Source organism: Lolium rigidum, chromosome 2 (genome assembly GCF_022539505.1).
Source record: "Lolium rigidum isolate FL_2022 chromosome 2, APGP_CSIRO_Lrig_0.1, whole genome shotgun sequence".
Lineage (NCBI taxonomy): Eukaryota > Viridiplantae > Streptophyta > Magnoliopsida > Poales > Poaceae > Lolium > Lolium rigidum.
Genome location: NC_061509.1, coordinates 41,875,961 through 41,885,473, shown reverse-complemented (window position 1 = coordinate 41,885,473; position 9,513 = coordinate 41,875,961). Strand labels below are relative to the sequence as shown.

Genomic DNA, 9,513 nt, shown 5'->3' with positions numbered 1-9,513 from the left:
ATAAACATTTATCATAAACATAAAGATATAAATAATAACCACTTTATTATTGCCTCTAGGGCATATCTCCTTCAATGAGCACATCATATCTAGAAGTTTCAGTTACATCTTGCTTTGAAATAAATTAACTTGATTATGTTGGACAAGCGTATACATAATATCTCTCAATAATCAAGAGTAAAAATAGCCAAAGAAAGGAAAAAAGATCCATGTAAGTGGTTAATTAATCCGGAGTTTGGAATAGAGATGTGGTTTTGGAGGATAAAGAGTTAGGAAGTGATGATAACAAGGGGACATGAGATTCTCTTGTTTAACTTAGTAATCAATGAGTAAAGTGAGGGTCATGGATATTTCAATACATATGCTCGATTGGAAAGTGATTCAAAAATAGGCACCACATGATTCAACTAGCCATGGAAAGTGTGAGACAAAGGTGGAGTAGAGCATACGACATGATTGAAAGATCCATGAATAAGGTTTATACTGGTTATGAAAAAACAAGGCCGTTGAACTTCATGATATATTGTTAGTAAATCTCTCTTCTTTTAACTAGTTATCCTATGAGAGTTTATCCGTTGAATTCAATAGTAAAACCAAGATTAGCACAATGGATACCTTTAAAACAAATACAAATGGTTCAATTGTCCAACATGCAATAGTTATTCATGTTCAAAAGTAAGGTGTAGTTTCTAGAACTTACAAACATGTTTCCCTCGTTTGCATGGTTGATAGTTTATAAATCATTAAGATAAGTGAACATGCATAAGTTGATGATACTATGCTCATATTTAGTTGATCAACCATAAGCTCATTAATGCGTGATATGATATATTTGCTTATTTGCTCGAGGAAGAGCAAAGGTTTAACCTTGGGGGAGTTGATATGTGCATTTTGTATCATCATAATAGAAACATATATGATTAGTCTAGAATGATATTTGCATTTTAGCTGATCTACGGGACTTTCCTACAAAGTCTCCTTCATTGGTATTTAATTTATGGAAGGTAGAAAACCTTCTTTATCGTATTTTGTTGTTTCAGAGGCCTTCTGGAATCCAAACAATTCAGTTGAAAATACGGCGGAAGTTTTTCATCAGGAGAAGGACTATGTGCGAAAGAAACACGTGAGCGTAGCCACGAGGACCAAAAGAGACCAGGTGGCACGGGCCCACTGTAGGCCGCGCCACCACGACTCGTTTGCACCTCGAGCGTGGCCTCGTCTCTCCCTTTTTACACACGCCTCAGTTTCGCGAGAAAACCTACACCATATTATTCTCACTATTATGCAGCGGCTGATGCATGTAAAATGCAGGCATGAACTTTGTAGTTTGTTGACACATATTTCCACATATTTGCAACATATATGATGTTATGTCCATGTTATATATTGATTTTTGGGGATTTATCAATGATCCTCTTTATTTGGGTTATAACTCTGCAGGATAGGAAAACCCTGTTTTGAGTGTTTTTGACTCTCGGGGACCTTAACGAAGTCAAATTGATCTAGGATTTCGGGGATATTAATATTTCATCAAGATAAGCATCTGGAGAGCTTGGACCTCAGAGGATGGGCCAGGAGGGCCAAACGAGGGCAGGTGACAAGGCCAGGAAGGGAGGGCGCGCCACCCCCTCAGTTGTCCGATTCACTTCATTCTTTTGCCCACGAACTTCATTTGACCTAAAAACCTCTATATATAGGACTTTCCAAGGCTTTCTCGAGGAGAGCACGGCGGAAACAAAGAAACACCAAAACAGAGCCAGAACCAGCAAAGATTGGAGGGGGAAATCTGCCGGAGTCGGAGAGATCTCCACCTTCTCCAACATCTCTACCATCATCACCATGATGAAGATGGAGTAGTCCAGCTCTGGACTATGGGTTTGTGGCGGTAGGTTGATCTATCTCTATCTTGTTCTTCATAGATTGTAGTACCATATGAGCTACCCAATATGATTATGGTCATATATGGGATTCCTATTTGGTGGATCTTTATTCTATGATATTGATATATGAGGTTGGAATCTATTATGTGTAAAATGTAATGATAGATGCATATCATGCACACCGTTCATAAGTGCTTGTTCTGATCCAACTTGTATGAAGAGCATGTGTGGGAAGAAGTGCGTATTAGATGGGTTATCGAATAGTGACAACAAATTCATGATCTATTATGGTATTTACCTTTCTTTTGCTGCCTCAATAGGGATAAAGTGAATACGTGTGTTATGTTTATTATGTGATAATCTTGTTTGTTCAAAGCAGCATACTTGATATTCAAACGTAATGTCATATTTTTTAAGGCTATACTCTGTTTATTCTTATTCCAAGATTGCTTGGAGTTTTTCCCTTTCTTGAGGAGTATAGGAGGGATGTGTTGTATCATCTCTACGGTAGAATGTAATGCCCATATGAACGATTATCAAACACATGTTCAAGTTTCACCAATATTATGCCATATCGATGAACTGTTATTGTCCACTACAACTTAAAAAAAGTATACAAGTGAACCCATGAACCCCGATCCATTTTAAATCACTATAAACACCTTTCCAATACATTTACCTTGCTTTATATTTTCTACTATTATTTAATTCGAAAATACCAAAAATATTATCTCTACATACACACAAACAAAACCCAAATACCCTGAGCTTTTACTTATTTTTTTTAGTTTACTAAAGTTGTTTACTTTATTTTACTTCTTACTTGTATTTTTTTATTGCTAATACGAAACCTCGTACTTGATAACCACATGGTGAAGTTGGGGACACAAGGTAAGAACTTTATTTTGCAGGTTGCTAGGAGAGGAGAAGGAATAATTCCGCTTCTAAGCCAATTCCCCGAGAGTTTGATATAAACCATTGAGTCACCCTTGTGGAGAAAATATGCTTGCTACAACACTCTACACTTGGAGTCCCAATGAATTGGTACACACAGATTGTTGCTATCAGCGATGGGGGCGAAAGTCATCTCCTATTCCGAGAGAGGGCAGATCCTACTGCTTTGGAGCCTTTGGTGAGGGGGAATCGAAGCTATCGTCATCACTATAGTCCTCCTTGGCATTGGCGGAGGCCTCTCCATCAACACAAACATCATCACCAACAACAACAACATCTTCATCTCCAAGATCCACCTCGATCCCCTCAAATTTTGTGATCGATTGAACCCTAGATAATGTTTAAGTGTTATTTGCATGATTGTGATTGGCAACTTGTATTTGGTGGTCATATTATTTATTCAGATTGTTTTGTCATCCATATTCCACTGATCCAAACCATGTTTCACCATTGTGAGTAGATCCCCATGTCGCTGAGGGCCTAGGATGAATTGGCAATGATTTATAGTATGCAATGAGTATTTGGTAAAATTTTCATATTGTATGTGATTCTATATATGATGGTGATATGCGAACATCGACTGCATATTACTTCACCTATATAGGCTCATAGGGCTGCACTTTAATGCAATGAAGAGGGTTGGGAGGGACGGAATTAATGACAGAAACAGTATTCCAATACTTTGAGTTGCATTAGAGGGTTTAATATCGGGGGCCCTTGAACTAACTGCTATGGTGAGACATTTATGTCTCAATGATTCATGTGTTTGCTAATGAAAATAGTCATAGGACCCATCGTAAGGGGTGCATTTTATCATTCACTTGAATGCACCTAGTTTAGGCTCCGTCCAATAAAAATAAAACTTGACAGGATACTTACGATATTGTTAAAATCTACATGCTGAGTAAATGCATGCTCCCCTGGGGCCGGAACGCTTGTCACATATAAGTACACAAAGGCTTGAACTTATCTTCTTGCTGAATGGAGGACTGGTCTTTCTCTCATAGAGCGCATTCACTTATCACAATTTACTGTTAGCAATTTACACTACTGCAACCTGCAAACCCAAAACGCAAAACCAATGCATCTTCTATTATTTTACTTGTCAAAGCTAACTAATACCTTCAACTCCTCGTGGGTTCGACAACCTTTTCTTATTGAAATGTACTACAATAAATCTCATGCATTTGGGAGACATCAACTTGTCATTGTTTTGTTTCAAATATATAGATGCTTTGGCTCTTGACATAGTGAAATCTCTATTCCCCTCACTTGGTGCCCAAATCCCCCCACCCCTATTTCCTCAAAACCCAAGCAGCGGTTCCGTCCACTCCAACCACGCTCCCGCATCGTCACCGCCAAAAGCACGGCCACATTGCGTGTCCCTACTCTTCCCCCTTATGCGACGGGTTCGTCCCCTCAGCCGCCACAGCCAGGCTAGTGCAAAACTATAGCTACCGTCGCGCAGGGGACTGGGAAACGACAACACAGGTGATTTCCTCCTGTTATCCCGATCATCCCTATCTCCTCTCACGTACCGGCTATAACAATCCCCCGCGCCTCCTCCACCAGCCTATGCACCCCTAATCCCCAAATCCTGTGTATAAACCCTAATTCCCAGATGGCTTGTAAACCCTAAGTCTGTCATACGATAAGGTTACAACATATTTACCTTTCAGTTCGATTTCTACTGCTATTCACGAACCGTACTCCCCATATCTCCTACAAACTATAAATCAACCATAGGATTTGGCTACACCATGATTTTTGTTGAGTTGTAGTGACGATTGGTGAATTAATCTATTGTTAATAGTTTCTGTAGGTCTAATTGATCACTTTTACTACTACTAATATTATGTCGACAATCATGCGCTTGATGTACTGTTGATTTTTGTGGAGTTCAATTGGTTAATCTTATGTTAGTATTTGATCAATTAATGGTGATGTTCAGCCGTGTATTGTGAGTTGAATATTGGGTTCCTCGACGCATCTAGTTGTTGCGTCCTTACACGGTTTGTGTAGGTGCCATGACATGCATGTTTACCATGCTAGGATGGTTTGTATATGATTAATACTAACCCATACTAATTATTCATATAAATACAAATTAATTGTTGTAAAACTATCTTGTTACTTCTGATTTTATTAATTTTAATTTTCCTAATACGATTTATGTTTTATGTACCTCATACGCATGCTTCCTTGTTTTCTGAAACTAGGTATTGCTTAAGCTTGTTTACTGTAATGATTTGTCTATGTTCACATGTTCACGTTTAGGTACTCCATGTAGGTACTCCGTGCAGTTATTAACTATTGTAAGATTGAAGTCAGTCCGACACACTTCAAATTTCTAATTCCTTTGCTTTGTTAACCATGGTGATGAATGGATCATGCTATATTTGACGAATGATCATATATGTATGATATTTGCGTACGCACTAAATATTGCTTACTTAATCATGATATTGATCCATTATTGCTATATTTGAGTGACCATCATATTTGTATGCTAATTAGACCATGGTGATTTATGTATATCCATTATCATTCCAATTTAGCATATTATTATGATTATTTGCTGCTATATTTCAAAGTTAACGGTTCTGAAACTGTTGGATTATATATTTCATTTGCCTAGTATGGTTATATTTTCTTGTTTTCTAGATCTTGGTGTTGCTTACACTTATTTACTGTGATGAATTGTCTATGCTCACTTGTTCATGTTTGTCTTTTACTATTCGCTGCAGGTATTCCGTCCAAATCCGTCTTGATGCGTCTACAGGTCCATATTCAACTTTAGGTTGGGATATGTCCGTTAGGAGTCTTGGTTACTCGGATGTTGTCGTAGCTCTGTGGGACGCACTATAAGTTGGATCAAGATGAGTTAAAAAAAAAGTTGTACATCTTGACTGAACAACTTCTAGGTTGGGTATAATTCAATATGATGTCATCTTGATGCCATTCCCCCCAAAACAAAATATATGCCGTCATACGAACCATCTTGGAGAACCACAATCGATTAGCAAGCCGTATCGTAGCCTAGTACTATACGTGTAAGGCGGAAACCACCTAACAATACAACACAATATGGAAGCTTGAAGTCATATGATCCTACTTGCCAACTGGGTTATCACGATGATGGCGGGCATAGCACAATCACCCTTGAGCATGTAGCACAATCGGCTAGTAAGCCAGATTACGGTATAACTTAGCTCCAAGTAGACATGAATAATGTCGATAACGCTCAACATGTGAAAATGATAGTGCGCTGGGAAACTCGTTCCTCCCATGATGATAGTGGGCTGTCTGGAGCATGGAAAGGTGATATCCCAGCCAGTCGCCGATACTGCTGGCTAGAAATGAAACCCTCATGCCGGTTGAGCCATGGTAGCATGCGAGGTAACAATGGCCCTCTTGTCTTTGACATGGCGGCATGCTTATGCTTCTTGTCGGCCTCTCCATGTTTTGAGCTCCTTCCTAGGTGTGCCTCACCTAGTTCGTCTATCACGGCATAATTTCGTGTTTGGCTGGCTAGCAGACAAAACCAGGTGCGAACATGTGCCTCTTCGGTTTCTCCGGATATGTAGCCATGGCACTTCGACAGAAAACACGGATGGAGCCCATATAAAAAAGCAAATGAAAAATATACAAAAGCACAACATGGTCCAGAACCCCCAAATCTAACCGCTAACTAAAGAATCAACACTACACTTTAAAGAATCAACACTACACTTTGAAAAACTAGAAATATAAACACTGCTAACTTGTAACAGGATTTCAAGATTAAACAAATAAAAAGTAAAATAGAGAAATATTAGCAAATCACCCTGGAGGAGGATGGTGCCTTCAAGACGATGAGCATTTGGGCACATCTGTCCGAGAAATAGGAAAATGTGCTTGTTAAGTGTGAGAATTGCGACATCTTCACATCAAAGTCATCTCACATGCTTATATATATTGATGGTCGATGTTTCCGTTGATCACTTTTTCATGATACTTATGACATGCTGTTTAGCTTTTCCTTTTCAACATTTTGATCACGTGCATGATCGATGTATTGACTATTTTCCTAATTTTGTGTTATTGCAAATGTGAGTGTACTTTGTGCCGTCATGACAAACGTATACTGAACAATATTATCCTAGAGAAGTAATGTTTGGCAGATATGATCGCCAGATGTGTGAACATAGTCAAGATTATCATGATATTGAAACAATGTGCCAATAACGTAATAGCTGGCAGATATGATCGCCAGATGGAACACAGTGCTGTTGCCGGAGATAGCACAGTATATGACCAATACACCGGCAACAGTTCAAGTACAGGAGTAGCCGCATCGGAGAAACCGGTGGTGACGAACTCTTCTGCTGGCGTCGTTATCCGGTCCACCAACCTGACTTGTCAACCATCTCCAACCGGAGGATCAGCGGCGACGGCGGCGGCGGCGGCGATGGAAGTGGAGCACAGGGCATACGCGCGCGTGGGTCTCCTCGGCAACCCCAGCGACGTGTACGGCGGCCGCGCCGTCTCCTTCGCCGTCGCCGGCCTCTGGGCGACCGTCCGCCTCCGCCCCTCCGAGGAGCTCCTCATCCAGCCCCACCCGCGCCATGACCTCGTCGCCTTCCCCTGCCTCTCCGCACTCGTAAGATCGCAATCCCCAAATCGAAATTCTTGCTCCTTCCCGCCGTCTCTTCTCCTCGCAATCAGCTAGCTCAATCCGATCATGCAGAGATTAATCGGATTTGGCAAGATATAGTTTCTTTCGTGGCGAGATTGATCGGCACCGGTTAGTCAATTACTCGAATCAAAATCGACATCTCCGTGTGACAGGTGGAGCGTCTGGACGGGGGAGGCTACTACGGCGGCGTCCGGCTGCTGCTGGCCATCTGCAAAATCTTTCACAGCCACTGTAAGCACAACGGGATCGCCCTGGAGGACAAGAACTTCACTCTGTCCTATGACACCAACATTCCTCGCCAGGTACCGCGCCCTTAGATTCCTCCGTCCTACAACACCATTTTGTCGTGCCTGACAGTCGTGTTCTCTCTGCATTTCTGCAGGCCGGGCTCTCCGGCTCGAGCGCCATCGTGTGCGCGGCGCTGAGCTGCCTCCTCGATTTCTACAATGTCAGGGACAAGATCAGGGTCGAGGTCCGGCCTAACCTCATTCTAGACGCGGAGAAGGAGCTCGGGATCGTCGCCGGGCTTCAGGACCGGGTCGCGCAGGTCTATTGTGGCCTTGTTTACATGGTACGGCAAATTTGTGTGTTTGGTGGCAGCTATATTATAAAACACCCCTCCACGTCGATCACCTAACCTAGCTACCTGATTGTTAGTCATGATGATGACTCTTTTGTGCTAATCTTTCGGTTTTGCCACTTGTCAGGATTTTAGCCAGGAGCATATGGATAAGCTGGGTCATGGCATATACACGCCGCTAGACGTCAATCTACTCCCCCCTCTCTATCTTATCTATGCTGAGAACCCAAGCGACTCTGGAAAGGTTTGTTCAATCTTAGTTAAAAAATTCCAAACATTTTGCTTGATTTTTTTTTTTGTTATTCTCCTTTATTAGACTAACACATCAACTTTCAAACCTTGTACAACAAATTAGGTCCACAGCAGTGTCAGGCAAAGATGGCTTGATGGCGACGAGTTCATAATATCATCCATGAAGGAAGTGGCGCAGCTAGCGTATGATGGCCACAATGCGTTGTTGCAGAAGAATTACACTGAACTCGCGAGGCTTATGAACAGAAACTTTGATCTGAGAAGGTGAGGCTAACGTCAACGAGGTTTAGAAATCAACAATCTTGTTAGCCAAGATATGAGATTTTCCATCGCAACAATATTACCGACTAGTGAGTTAACTAGTTAAGCGTGATTGGTTGTAGGCAAATGTTTGGAGACGACGCGCTTGGAGCGGTGAATATAAACATGGTCGAGGTAGCGAGGAGTGTCGGCGCCGCGTCGAAGTTCACCGGCAGCGGGGGTGCGGTGGTTGCGTTTTGCCCTGATGGGGACGCGCAGGTAGAGCTCCTGAAGAAGGCGTGCGAGGAGGCTGGCTTCGTCGTGGAGCCGATCGAAGTCGCCCCGTCAGTGCTGACGGAGGAGGAGGTTGCAAGCTTGTACAAGTCACCGGTAGACAAAAGGATATCATAAGCAAACTCTTGCTATAAAGCATAGCAAATATCCAATTTGTTGAAATCACTCGCAAGTCACAGGAGTTGTGTCATGTGAACGATATTCTGAGAGTGAGAGGTGCTGTTTGATAATTGATACTATATTTTTCATGCGGTGTAAGTGTAACATTGTTCTTTTACAGGAAAAAATAAATATATACTATCAAAGCTTCTTTTTTTTCACTGGTTGCTAGCTAGCTAGAGGAATAGTTATACTCCCTCCGATTCGTTTTAATTAACACAAATTTAGTACAACTTTTGTACTAATTTTTAATCAATTTTAGAAATCGAAGAAAATATTAAAAAATTATGGATGAAATCCCTCAAAAAGGAACAACATGGATGGAACCAATGAATCTAGTTCTACTTCTAGTGAAGGATAACCCGAATTCGGTAGAGAAGGCTCCATCTTCGGGTACCACTATTTTTTTTGAAACGCGGTACAAACGTAGATGCTTACAAAAACGTGCACACACTCACCCCTATGAACGCACACAC

At 41.4% G+C, this 9,513-nt stretch overlaps 1 protein-coding gene across 1 annotated transcript; it reads left to right on the top strand.

The window, feature by feature from the left end:
* Positions 1 to 7,089: 7,089 nt before the first annotated feature.
* On the top strand, positions 7,090 to 9,198 carry LOC124691654 (glucuronokinase 1-like). Its single transcript, XM_047224930.1, has 6 exons — positions 7,090 to 7,476; positions 7,665 to 7,814; positions 7,895 to 8,083; positions 8,220 to 8,336; positions 8,448 to 8,608; positions 8,728 to 9,198. The coding sequence occupies exons 1-6, from the start codon at positions 7,090 to 7,092 to the stop codon at positions 8,993 to 8,995; spliced, it is 1,272 nt and encodes a 423-aa protein (XP_047080886.1). The 3' UTR covers positions 8,996 to 9,198.
* The last annotated feature ends 315 nt before the right edge of the window (positions 9,199 to 9,513 follow it).

Coding starts and splice junctions, on each gene's coding strand:
- LOC124691654 (XM_047224930.1), top strand. CDS start 7,090: ATGGAACACAGTGCTGTTGCCGGAGATAGCACAGTATATGACCAATAC. Junction 7,477..7,664: donor TCCCCTGCCTCTCCGCACTC/GTAAGATCGCAA, acceptor TCCGTGTGACAG/GTGGAGCGTCTGGACGGGGG. Junction 7,815..7,894: donor ACACCAACATTCCTCGCCAG/GTACCGCGCCCT, acceptor GCATTTCTGCAG/GCCGGGCTCTCCGGCTCGAG.